Source organism: Balearica regulorum, chromosome 9 (genome assembly GCF_011004875.1).
Source record: "Balearica regulorum gibbericeps isolate bBalReg1 chromosome 9, bBalReg1.pri, whole genome shotgun sequence".
Taxonomy (NCBI): domain Eukaryota; kingdom Metazoa; phylum Chordata; class Aves; order Gruiformes; family Gruidae; genus Balearica; species Balearica regulorum.
This window is the reverse complement of record NC_046192.1, coordinates 9,796,014-9,808,262: the sequence shown is the minus strand read 5'-3', so window position 1 is coordinate 9,808,262 and position 12,249 is coordinate 9,796,014. Positions and strand designations below refer to the sequence as shown.

General features: G+C 39.5%; 1 protein-coding gene across 11 annotated transcripts in view; it reads left to right on the top strand.

Moving 5' to 3' along the window:
• DOCK10 (dedicator of cytokinesis 10) overlaps positions 1-12,249 on the top strand; it is a 162,696-nt gene that overhangs the window by 123,586 nt on the left and 26,861 nt on the right. For 9 of the 11 annotated variants that reach the window (XM_075761024.1, XM_075761023.1, XM_075761019.1 and 6 more), the window contains 12 exons: positions 739-810; positions 1,400-1,546; positions 3,469-3,552; positions 6,197-6,293; positions 7,587-7,631; positions 8,147-8,322; positions 8,455-8,571; positions 9,562-9,673; positions 10,393-10,514; positions 10,600-10,714; positions 10,882-10,948; positions 11,697-11,744. In XM_075761024.1, coding sequence (XP_075617139.1) covers positions 739-810; positions 1,400-1,546; positions 3,469-3,552; positions 6,197-6,293; positions 7,587-7,631; positions 8,147-8,322; positions 8,455-8,571; positions 9,562-9,673; positions 10,393-10,514; positions 10,600-10,714; positions 10,882-10,948; positions 11,697-11,744 — 1,202 coding nt within the window. The remainder of the gene's footprint in view (positions 1-738; positions 811-1,399; positions 1,547-3,468; positions 3,553-6,196; positions 6,294-7,586; positions 7,632-8,146; positions 8,323-8,454; positions 8,572-9,561; positions 9,674-10,392; positions 10,515-10,599; positions 10,715-10,881; positions 10,949-11,696; positions 11,745-12,249) is intronic. The other 2 variants (XM_075761021.1, XM_075761020.1) reach the window with 2 other exon arrangements.

Here is a 12,249-nt window from a genome sequence, read left to right as displayed (position 1 = left end):
ATAAGAGCTAGCCAGTCCAGCTCGGGAGTTCCCAGTGGCAAAAATATGTTCAACTGTTTATATAGAGTGAACCAGTTCCTATTTTTTATGCTGAGCCACTGGCATAGGAAAAATAGGCTGAAAAAGCAGAAAAGCTGGCTTGCAGGAAGCCTGGGCCATGCAAAAGTACTTGTGGAATTTGTTCTGGGGTTTTTTTTTTTGCAATTTGTTATCTTTTTGAGTGTATTTGTTTCACATATCATTGTATGTTTCACATATCTCCTGAGATACGTGAGGATACAGATAACCTACCTGTTCCCTGTTACAAATGGTATTTGAAGAATATTATTCTGGGCCAAATCACCAATCTGCTGGAACTAACAAGACAGTTTATTCTCAGCTTCTGTTCTCTGGTGTTCTCTGCATCGTGCATTTCTGCCAGTTACCGGCAAACAAACAATGCAGACAGTGCTCAGCAGGAACGGAAGGGTTGTAGGAGTGGTGTTTGTGTGTTTGTGGGCTCCTTATTGCATGGAGACACAGTGACAAAGTGCCAGAGATGGCTTCAGCTCTTTTAAGGACATGATCCAATGTTACTCAAATACATGGCACTTAGGCTCTTTAATTTGTTTGTCACATAGAAGTTTATCATTGTGCATTACTGAGAACTGATATCCATCTATAAGGAATGATAATGCATTGTAAAATATTTATCAGATAATCATTTTTCCTAATCTCTTTTTTCCTTCTTTTGAGCAGCATTCCTGGTTCTTCTTTGCAGTTATCTTAAAATCAATGGCACAGCACTTGGTTGATACAAACAAAACAAAGGTAAGTGTATATGGGATCTCAAGTAAGTAAGCAATCAGTCTCTTAGGGAAAATATAAAAGGTGGAATCCTGGGAAATACACATATTTGGACTTTTTTTATTGACAAGCCAGAAAAAGAAACACTATTATATACTTTGTAAAATACTGGGTTTACTCACAAAAACATATTACCTGCTAGGCTCAAACCTATTCTTGCTTGTACAGAGCTGGTGGGCCAAAATACAGTTGCATCAGCTTTGCAATTGGTGGGTTAGAATGGAATGGGAATTCTCTAATTTCTGCTGGTTGCCCAACAGGTGGTTATGCCAGACAGCAAATAAATGATCTAGAAAATCATCTCTGCTTTGAGCAAACTTTACATAGCTGAAGACTGGTGCTTTGACCTCTTTTCTACGTGATTATCAAAGATGCTCTTAGTATACTTGTGCTGGTATCTAAGGATAAGATTTCCCACTTTCCTATGGGCCAGATTCTTCCTTTTGGGGTTTATGCTCAGAATAGATCCATGGAACTCTAGGAATATTTCTGTATTTTCAGGTTTAATGTGCAACATCGTATGCTCTCAAGTGATGCTCTATTCCCTGCTTAGGTTTCTCGAACTCAGAGGTTTCCAGAATCATTTCAAACTGAGCTGGATGCACTTGTGATGATTTTAGCAGACCATGTCGTTTGGAAGTACAAAGATGCTCTCGAAGAAACCAGGAATGCAAACTACAGCACTGCCAAATTTCTTAAGGTGAGATGTTCTGTCATTACAACACGTGCACTTATTTCCCCATGCAAACTCGAGACTATTCTTGTCTAGTCAATGGGAATAAAAACAATTTTGAGTGAATGATGGCTCAAATTCCAAGTTTAGTGTTGACCTATAGTTCAGGTTTTCTATGCCCTTGACTCTTGAAGAATGCAAAAGCTTTATCTGAGTCTGCTTTAAAGCAATTCTGATTAATTTATGTCTATTCTCTAAAAGAGCCCAAGTTTTCAAATTTTGCAGATTCTTACACAACATTCAATTGGTAAAAAGTTTGGTAAGGAATGAAACTGTAGTTACAGTTGAGCTGGTATTTTTTCTTTAAATACTACAGCTCTGAATGACTGTGGGTGGATTAATATTTCCTAATCACAACTAGAGTGGGCAGCTTTTACAAACCAGAATAAGCAAATTGCAAGTATTGTGTGAAATAATGTAACTTACCTTTTTAACTCTGTAATGCCTTTTCATTTGCCAAATATAAGAAAATACATGCGTGCTTCGGAAAAGTCAACAAAAAGGGTTGCGTTCGAGGGCTTTGTCCTAATATTTGTCAATCATTCTTATTTTCCCAGCGTTGAATTAGCTGTGGAGCATGGGAAAATTGCCATTCAATAAGTTGTGTGGCCAGATACTTAATCTAGATTTAAACTGGACACACATACTTTCCGTTAACAGAATGATGTACATTAACGATGTACAGAATACTGTATGTAGTACACACTGAAACCCAGGCTCAAATCTTTTATGACAAATTGAAGCACAGCATTAGGAGAGAGCAGCATTCCAGCAATCGAATGTTCCTGTGAGATTATAAGCAAAACAGCCACAAACTGAAGGTGGATTTTTCTCCTTTCATACATAGGTGAAATAAATTATAAACTTGCTGTCCACTGTGTTGGCCTCTGTTGCTGATACCTTATGGAAGCCCTAGTTGCTGTTGGCATACTGACATTAAGCAGTATCTGTCCACAGTACTACATCATTTGGAAGATGACGCAGGTTTGAGGCAGGAGTGTAGATGGAGGGACTTAAGCAGTAGTTGTGTGGTGTTGCACCTGCGGAGCTGTTGCAGATTTGCATGCTATTTTTGTGTGTGACTCAGCTAAACTGGGAAGACAGTAGTGTTGCGTTATATCGTAGGGCATATGGCTGTGTTTTCATTTCTTTTCAAATCTAGTCTGCCAGAAGGAATGACATAGGTTAGAGATGGCATGGCTTTCTCCAGGCTGGGGTGGCAGCAGCCATGTTTGAATGCTGTGTGGCAGAAGGCTCAGGGCTTCGCTAGTTTTGCAGGGCTCAGGAACACCAGAGAAGGGGGCAATTCAAAATTGCATTCCCTATTCTGGTAGGCAGAGTCTGCAAAGAAAAAATGTCAGTAACTGCACCAAGGCCTCAAAAACCTTTACACCTTCTGGCTGTTTAGCCCCATCTGTCAGCTAGAGCAGTGTTCATGTTGGAAAGTAATGCAGTGTCAGATTTGCTCCTGGAGAGATCACGTAGCTCATGGACAGCAAGTATTGTGGCTGGATTGATTCCTCAAGACTCATTGCTCTGTCACTGAAGGAGATACTCAGGTCAGCTCCCATCACGTACCACATCTAGTGACTGAGTGTCACAGTACACGAATAACTTTCATTAGATAAGCTTTCTCCTAGTGTACCGTACTAGTTTGGACTGTAAACACAGTGAAAATGAAAAGTTTGATCAATTTATAAAAAATAAATTAAAAAATCGAGCCAGATTCACCAGTTCCCTGTTTTTCCTTGCCCTGCTGTAAGACTAACCATCTGCGCAAATGATTCAAGTTTATAGGTCACACAAGGCAAACAGCCACGTAAGTAAGGCCATGTACTGCTTTTTTTGGCTATAAAATAATAATAATAATTTTTCCCCCCCTTTCTTAGCGCTGTTTTACATTTATGGATCGTGGATTTGTGTTCAAGATGGTCAACAATTATATAAGTATGTTTGGAACAGGAGATAGCAAGGTATAATTTTTATTTTTTTTTATTTGTTTTTGTTTTTTCTGAAGTGACTCACTAGCAGAATATTTTTATATTGAAAGTATTTATGATCAATTCCATAGCTTCACCATACTCAGAACTCAAGTCAGTGAAAACATTTGCTGTAAATATGTGTTAAAACCTCTTAGGTTTGAACCATCTCTCCCCTTTTCTGCTGTGTCCAAACAACTACTCAGTGAGCCATGCGAGAGCAGTCTCTGCAAAGACTGCTCAGACCAAAGCATGCAAAAGGCTGACCGGTCAGAAATTCTTTGCATTTAAGCTGTGATTCTTTGGAGAGTTCACTTGTGGTTCGGTCTATAAATATCAGCAGCAATTGACAGTAATTTTCTTTGAAGAGATAAAAGTAAGAGCGTATGAACAAGTTACTATTGTGTAAACTCAAGTGAGAATGTAACATCTCAGTTACTTTGAATGAATAGTATGCTCCTACCTCACTGATGATGCAAGAAGGCTGATCTGCTCCAAATTAGTTTGGGCTTGCTATGGGGAAAATTCTCTGCAGCCTGAATTTCTTCTAAAATACCTATAATAGTCAGTATTGTAGTTTGAACAATAAATTTCAAACTGCAAGAGATCCCCAAATTATTCAGCTTGACTCCTTTACTCTTCATCCATCAGGATGAGTCACTGGCTTTTTCTCTTCCGTGGCTGGGTTTCTGAGGTATCATACCAGAGCATATAAGATGATAAATAACAGAATGTATTCAAGATATGCACTTTGAATGACGCATCTTTCCCAAAAAAGCTTACAAAACTTTTGTCCATTAACTTTTTATAATTCTTTAGTGATGATCTGGGCATTTGTAGGTAACGAGTGAGCTTTTTACTGAAACCAATTTCATGCTGCACTTGGGTCTTTCATCTGATCTCTGGAACAGATGTAGAATGGAGTCTCTCAGTATTAATGCCATAGCCTGAAGTCTATAATTCTGTAAATAATATTATGCAATCTGAAAATTGTTTCCACATTTCAAACTTCCTTAAATACATTCAACCACAGAAACAGATGTTTAAATTAAAAAAGCCAATTGATGGCCAGTGGAAAAGCCTGAGCTTAGTCCGTGTGCAGAGCAGAGCTTAGCACCTCCTCGGCAGTAAGTGCGTGCGCATTGCCAGGCGCCCAGCATCCCTCCAGAGCCATCCGCCAGGATGCGTGGAACCAGAATCACTGCGGAGCTGAGACAGATGTACCACTGGAACAGGCTTTGCTTAAAAACACATGGAAACAATAGCCACAAAATAAAATCAGAGATTTGTGACCTCAAGGAGAGAGAGGCTGAGATGAGACTGCAATCTGACCTCTCTCCAGAAAATTTAACAATGTATATTGCTGCTTGAATAAACAGTTTGTGGGTATGTCAGCCTACAAAATTGCAGTTTGAATTTATTGTAATTGTGAATGAGCACCATAATTTCTGTTCCACAGAAACATCCCTCACAGTACTCCATATTTTGATATTTAAACGCTGTTTCGAGAATATTTATTCAAAAGTTGAAATATCTCATTACAATTCAGTTCATTGTTGTTCCCTCAAAATGTCACAGTTCCTCTTGGGAAACGCATTTCAGGTGCTCCATTTCTTTATTTGCCATTAGACCCTGAATTGCATGTCCAGCTGTATTCCTCATGAGGTGCTACAGAGCAATAAAATGTTTCAGGGAGAAATTCCCCACCATCCACTACTCGGCAGACTGAAAAGTGCATGTTCCAGGTATTTTAGCCTGACGGTGACAGCAGAAATGCTACAATTTAATTTTAAGGACTGACAAACTTATGCACAGGGCAAAGAAAAAACCTTTACAAGTACTTTCTAATGCTAGGGCAAGTGTTGGGCCTAGATGGATGCAGTGTCGTATTGGTAGTCCTGAATGGCTGCTTTCTGCCACTGAGAACAGTGAGCCGAGAAGATGGAAATAAAAATGTATTATTGGATGTCCTGTATTATCTTTATATCCCAGTAGCATGTTATTATAGTGGGAATGATAAATTCTTGAAGTAGTTGCAAGGCTCCTCAGAAGATCATGGATAGCTTCTTGGAAGTATTACCAATATTATATAGTACCCAAATCTCTCAGAGCTGGAACTCACTGGCATCAATAGAGGGAGTTTTCATCACTATCATTAAGTTTTGGATCTGGCCTGTGTGGCTGAAACTTTGTATTTGCTTGCCAAAAAAAGAATTAAAAAAAAAAAAAAAAAAAAAGAAGAAAGGCATTATAATTATGACAGTCCCAAATGTATGTGAACTGGAGAAGATGCTTTGCTATGATTATATGCTGTAGTATATACCATCAAAAGACCCAGTGTAGCTTTAAATATGACTTAAATATTTAGCTTGGATCAAGCTTATATTTATGAGTATATCTTCAATGAAAAAATCATAGTTGAGGAATCCAAAAAGCTTGTTTGACTGTGATGGGTTCATTTGATAAGAGACAAAACTCAAATGTTTATTATCCATGCAACTTGACATAACAATCTGTAAGGTTTCATTGTTGGCTGCGAGTATGAATTTTGACGTAGAGGTAAATAGTAGTGCAGCTCTGTCTTATTATTTTCCCTGTTTTAATGTGAACTGAGCCATTGCTTGTTGTGATTTTTCAGACTTTACATCAGTTCAAATTTGACTTTCTCCAAGAAGTCTGTCACCATGAGCACTTTATCCCTCTGTGCCTGCCCATACGGTCTTCAAACATTCCTGGTAAGACACCACCTCAAAAGGGTTTTTGTACAACGGCAAATTATCAGGAGGTTCGAAGAGCAGATAACAATTAACTCTCTGAAGTACCACATCTGTCCATCAGATACAGAAGCCCTAAATGGCTTTTCAAGTGTGGTACTTAAGCAGTGTGATAAAAATAACATCATTTCAGTATTCCTGTAAATAAATGCAACCCCTGACAGCCCCGTTAGGTGGTGGGAGGTGACTCTTGCTGGAAGTTTTGAGGTGAATGAACTGGACTATTTGTGAGGACTAATTACTAAAGCTGCAGTAGCCTTGGGAGGTGGTGAGTGACGGAAGGGGTTGAACAGGTACAGCAGGAAGGGAAAGAAGCTGAGGCAGTGGTAAGGGCATTGTGAAACTCTACTGTTTGGGAATAGGCTTTCCTGCTGCTGTTAGGAGTATGACTTGTCCATGTGCCGGCCCCTCCTGTGTGGGGAAGATTTGAACTGACATGCAGCAGGGGTTTGGAAGCATCGATCTCTCAGATAATAGGCCATCGGTACTTTTGCCTCCAGAGCATCTCTAGGATTTGCAGGCAGGTCCCATGTAATGGCCCTTTTCTCCCAAGTGCGTTTACTTTCTTAGTCTCTGGCGAGCCTGAACTTCACATAGCCACCACGTGCTGCAGTGTTTTACCTAGAGCGGCAAGGCAAGAGAGGCCCATTTCAGAATGTGTTAGTAATACCTCCTGAGCTGCTACTCAAGGCAGGGAATACTGTGTATAACCCATGTTTTCCAGAGAAGCATGAACGGGTTTTGCCTATACTCTACCATGGGAGTGAATCCTCCCTGCCCATGCCCCAAAGCCAGCAGCCACCGTGCATTCCATCTCGTCACTCAAATCTGTTATTTGCATCCTAACTTTGTGGTCTATACCCAGTACTGGGTGCTTTTCCTCTGGGTTTCAAGGGCGCTGGGATTTCAGCCCAGGGCACAGTTCCCAGTTCTGACAGTTTTCCATGGACTCTGGGGAGTTCTCTTGGGATGAGAGTGGAAGGTATCTTTCAGTGGAAGGCAGAAGCATCTCTCTAGGCAGCAGCATCTCAAACTATGGGCCCTTGTCTCCTTTTTGCTTCAGTTTTCAGCACCAAAAAGTGAGTTCAGTTCTGACACTCATAGCTTTCTTTAACAATAGAAGCTGTTTCATTCAAATTCGAGTCAAATTAAAAAATAAGAAAAAGATACAAAGCAAATATATTTTTATGCTGAATAAGTAAAAAAAAATGCATGATTTTTGCTTATTTTTGGTTTATATTTATAAAAATGAAGACCCTGTGACGCCTTCAGAATCAACACAGGAATACCGAACATCAGGTAAGAACAAAATGACTGCATAAGGAGTAAGCAGAATTGTGCATCAAGAGCTTTAAGATTTACTTTGACTGCTACCACTGAGCTGTGGCCGATTTAGGCAAAAAGTATTTACCATTTTCCAAAGCGGAATTAATGGAATCTCTGTGGTTTGGAACTCTTCTACCTAGAATATGTGAACAGCAATTTGGACTCTGTGCCTCAAAGAAATGAATAGTCTTATTATGTGCAAAACATTTGTGATTCTTATCTGGGAATGTGTATGTAAATTGTCTTTTATTATTAAATTGTAAAACATGCATGATTTCGAGAAATAATATGAGATTAATTCATTCTAACAAGTGAGGGAGCAGAAAGGGGCAGTCAGATCAAAAGATCAAGGTTTAACTTGATGGTTAAATCAAGTGGTGATTTAAATCAATAAAAGTTATGGTAAATTTGGAAAATGGGGGGGGAGGGGGGGGGGAGGTATGTAACCGATATATTAATTTAAGCATTCTTGTCCATTCTGTTCCAAGATATTCCAGAGTACACATTGACCAATGAATTTTGCCGTAAACATTTTCTAATTGGAGTACTGCTGCGGGAGGTTGGGTTTGCCTTGCAAGAAGACCAGGATATTAGACACTTAGCTTTGGCTGTGCTTAAAAACTTAATGGCAAAGCATTCATTTGATGATCGATACGCAGAGCCGGTAAAGAAACTGTTTGTTTGTTCTTCTTTATTTGCTTGTTCATACAGTAGTTAAACATATATGAAGCTTCCTTAGCCACTAGTATACGTTAATTAGTTTCTTCAGGATTGTATTGTATCTTTTATTTTTTAGGCAAAACAGGCACAAATAGCAAACCTGTACATGCCACTCTATGGAATGCTTTTGGACAATATGCCAAGGATTTACATGAAGGATATGTTCCTTTTCAATATTAATACTTCCAATCAGGTAATTCATGTGATTTTTCAGGATACGGAAAGCATCAAACTGAGGTCTCACCCAGTCAATCTGGTGGGAAGAGGTCCAAGTTTATGTTGGTCACGAATTAGCTGATGAAATGCAGTTCTGAAAATGGTGATTTGTTTGCACCCGCAATGTTTCGTTTGCAAGGTCTTGATTTGCAGAGCACCTGCATGGCCCCAGAAGTACTGGCAGCGTACAGACCGTGGGCCTGGAACAGACCCAGGACATGCCTGTCCCGGGGCTGGAAACTCAGTGAGAGGTTTGCAGCCCCAGCCAGTCCTTCCAGGCCATCTGCCCTGGTGCTGCAGGCTGGGGGCTGAGGACTGTGTCCTCAGGCAGGTCCCTTGGCAGGTGGCGGGGAGACATTGTGGTAAAGAAAAGCACCCATCGCCCACAGATTCTTTGCAGGGTTACATTATGGACCCACAAGCAGTTTCACCGGTACAACAGAGGGACCATGAACTATACCAGGAGGGACAGGGAATGCACAGAAGTAGCTGAAGGAGGGAAGGGGTATAGAAAAACCACCACAGAAAATGTCTGTATAAACTGCGTATGTGGAGGAGCATGTTTGTTTATTTCTTAAGAGATTATATGTGTTATAGCCCTGCTTTAAAAAACTAGAAACAGATTTCTGCAGGGGTGTGGTGTCTTTCAGTCCTTCCAGCCTGTTTCATCTGATCGTTGCTAACAGCAGTTAATGCCCCCTTCCCAATGCTGTGCTAGTGTTTAAGCAGCAAACACAGTTAGACTTCATCTGTCCTTTATGACTCCAGTTATGAGAGAGTTTCATATTGCAGGTAACTATTCAGCGTCTTATAGTAAGCCTTGATCTTTTAAGGCTGTCACGTCTAAACAACTGAAAGTAGGTTTTCAAGCTCAGTGTCTATGAAAAGCCTCTCAGGTGTGCTCTCATTATGAAAGTTATGAGTGATATCATTTACAGGAGTTTGTTCCGTTTATTTCATAATACAGGGATCTAGGGATGACTTGAGCACAGCCGGAGGATTTCAGAGCCAGACAGCAATGAAACATGCAAACTCTGTGGACACATCCTTTTCCAAAGATGTTCTGAACTCTATAGCAGGTATAAATGACAAATCGATCACCCACACAGGTAGATTTCTGTGTATCTCAATCCATCGTGCTTTCTGCTTAGTATTCATGGAGGATATCATTAACCCATTTTATACGATATTCAGGGAAACATGGTATGCAATGTTTCTCTTCCCTTTGGGTGTTTTTGGATTGATTTTTATTTCTCTTGTGAAGCTGCTCTTCTTCCACTGCTTCACTTACTCTCCTGCTTTGGAACGATGCCAGTATTCAGGCTCTCACAAATCCCTGTCCTGAGTTCATTCTTGCAGTCTCTGCCTGACTTAAGAATAGTTCCAAGGTTTCTCCTGAAAACTCCTGAAGTCTCTTGGAGGCAAGTATCCTTAGCTTTTCCAGGCTTTATGGAAGGGTAGAAACGCAATTTACATTGTTTGCTTCCTCCAAACCCCATTTCAGAATTCAGGGAAGTGCACGGGCATCTTTCCACTGATTTTTATGGCTTTAGGTCAGGCCTTATGGAATGCAACAGGCCATTTTAATGCCATGAATAATGGCGAATTGAATCATTTTACTTCAACTTGTTGCATGTTTTCAGTACTAAACATACCCATCAATAGCTTTGCTATTGGAAGTTCAAAGCACTGATGTCTATCCAGCATGTGACACATTTTAAGTTTTCCATTTTTCTTGTTAGTTTTTGTATCCATTAATGTTTTAGTTTAGCATGTTTGCTATGACTTTCATTTACAGCCTTTTCATCAATAGCTATCTCTGCAGCAAACCATGCTGACTCCAGAGCTTCCTTAGCAAGTCTTGAATCTAACCCAAGTACCAATGAAAAAAACAGTGAGAGAACTGACACGTGTGAAAAGGTACATGTGCAAATGTTGAAAACGGTTACTAGAGGTAGAAACCTATCACTTCACTTAACAAGGCTCTCTGCTGTCAATTCAACAGATCATGAGACCTTTGTCTTTGATTGGATCAACTCTTCGTTTTGACAAATTGGATCAAGCTGAAACTAGAAGCCTTCTTATGTGTTTCCTTCACATTATGAAAACCATTTCAGAAGGTAAGAAAATGTGCGCTCAGTACCTAATTTATGCTGTTGTAAAATATCGTGAATGCTGAATCCAAACCAACATTAAATTAGAATAATTATCAGTGTATTTCACAGGCTTTGGGTCAAGTTTAATTCCCTGTAACAGATACATAATATATTTTAATATCTCTCTTTAGACGCACTGATTTCCTACTGGTTGCGAGCACCGTTCTCAGAAATAACGGACTTTTTCAGCATTTTAGAGTAAGTTCATCTTGTGGTTGGCTGATTTTATCTTAAATGATGATTTACTAAAGTGACTGCTGCAAATAATTTCTTTTTGGGTTTGTCCACCAAGCGGAGTAGGCTGAGATATCTCTTGTATCTTAGATTATTTTGCCATAATCTTCTGAAGTCGTAATGAGACATTACTAGTAAAATCCATATCCTCCAATATGTTGATCGTTTCCATGGACAGGGGGCATATAATGCTTTTTCTCTCCTAAAAGAGATTTTCATTTCTCCATTTGGGGTTGAGATTCTATTCTTCCCTTGAGAAAAGTGTTTAGCTCCCCAAAACTTCCAAACCATAAGAAAAGCCACGTAATGTAGGATTACCTGCTTGTCATGTCTCTAAGGTGGTTTGCTCAATCCAATCTATATGTGGCTGCAGAATCCATGCAGGTAGCTGTTTTCAGAATTTCCTCACCATCTTGTAAGTGAAATGCAAGTTATTTAACTTCAACTGGTGAAGAAGCAATGCTTTTGGAGTCAAGTCTTTGCCTTCGACTTTGTTTCCTAACCAAGCAGGAATCTTCAACAATGGAGAAAGGGAGCAAGGGTGTGGAAAGTGGTGCCACATCTTGTGCATCCCTAGGCTGGGAACTGCTGCTTTCTGTTTGTTTACTAGGAGGTGCATATGCCACAGGCCTCTTTGAGGCACTAATATTCAGTATTTTTTCATAATTAGGAAGCCATTAATAGGCATAAAATGTGTTGTTTTATCTTTCAGGGTTTGTCTGCAAAATTTCAGGTATCTAGGAAAACGCAATATTGTAAGGTAATTCTCTAGTTATAGATTGTATGTTATAGTATTTAAATACTACTGTGTTACATTACACTTAAATGAGGTTAACACTGTATCTATCCGTTTTCTCCTGAAAGCATCAGTCTGACATATTGAAGCCAATGTATGCTTCACTTTTTTTCTCTTATGCAAACAATGTTGTCATGATGTTCTGGACATCTGAATACATACCTGGTGTAAAAGATGAATTACATGTGATGATAGGATAACCACTATTGCATTTATAACCCAAAATACTAGGCCATTCTCAACCATATTTCAAGCAAAGGATCTTGAACTCTGGTTTTTCCAAACGTATAATGGAAAGACTAGTTTTAATGGGCATAGATAAATGTTCCACAGCAATAAAAAAAAAATCTTCTGTCTCTACCCACTCTCTGAAAAAGCATGAACTCATGTTCCAGCTGTGAAATGTGAAATGCACGCTTTGTCTCAGTTGATGTTTCATTTTTATTTTAACGTAACCACTGTGAACTTG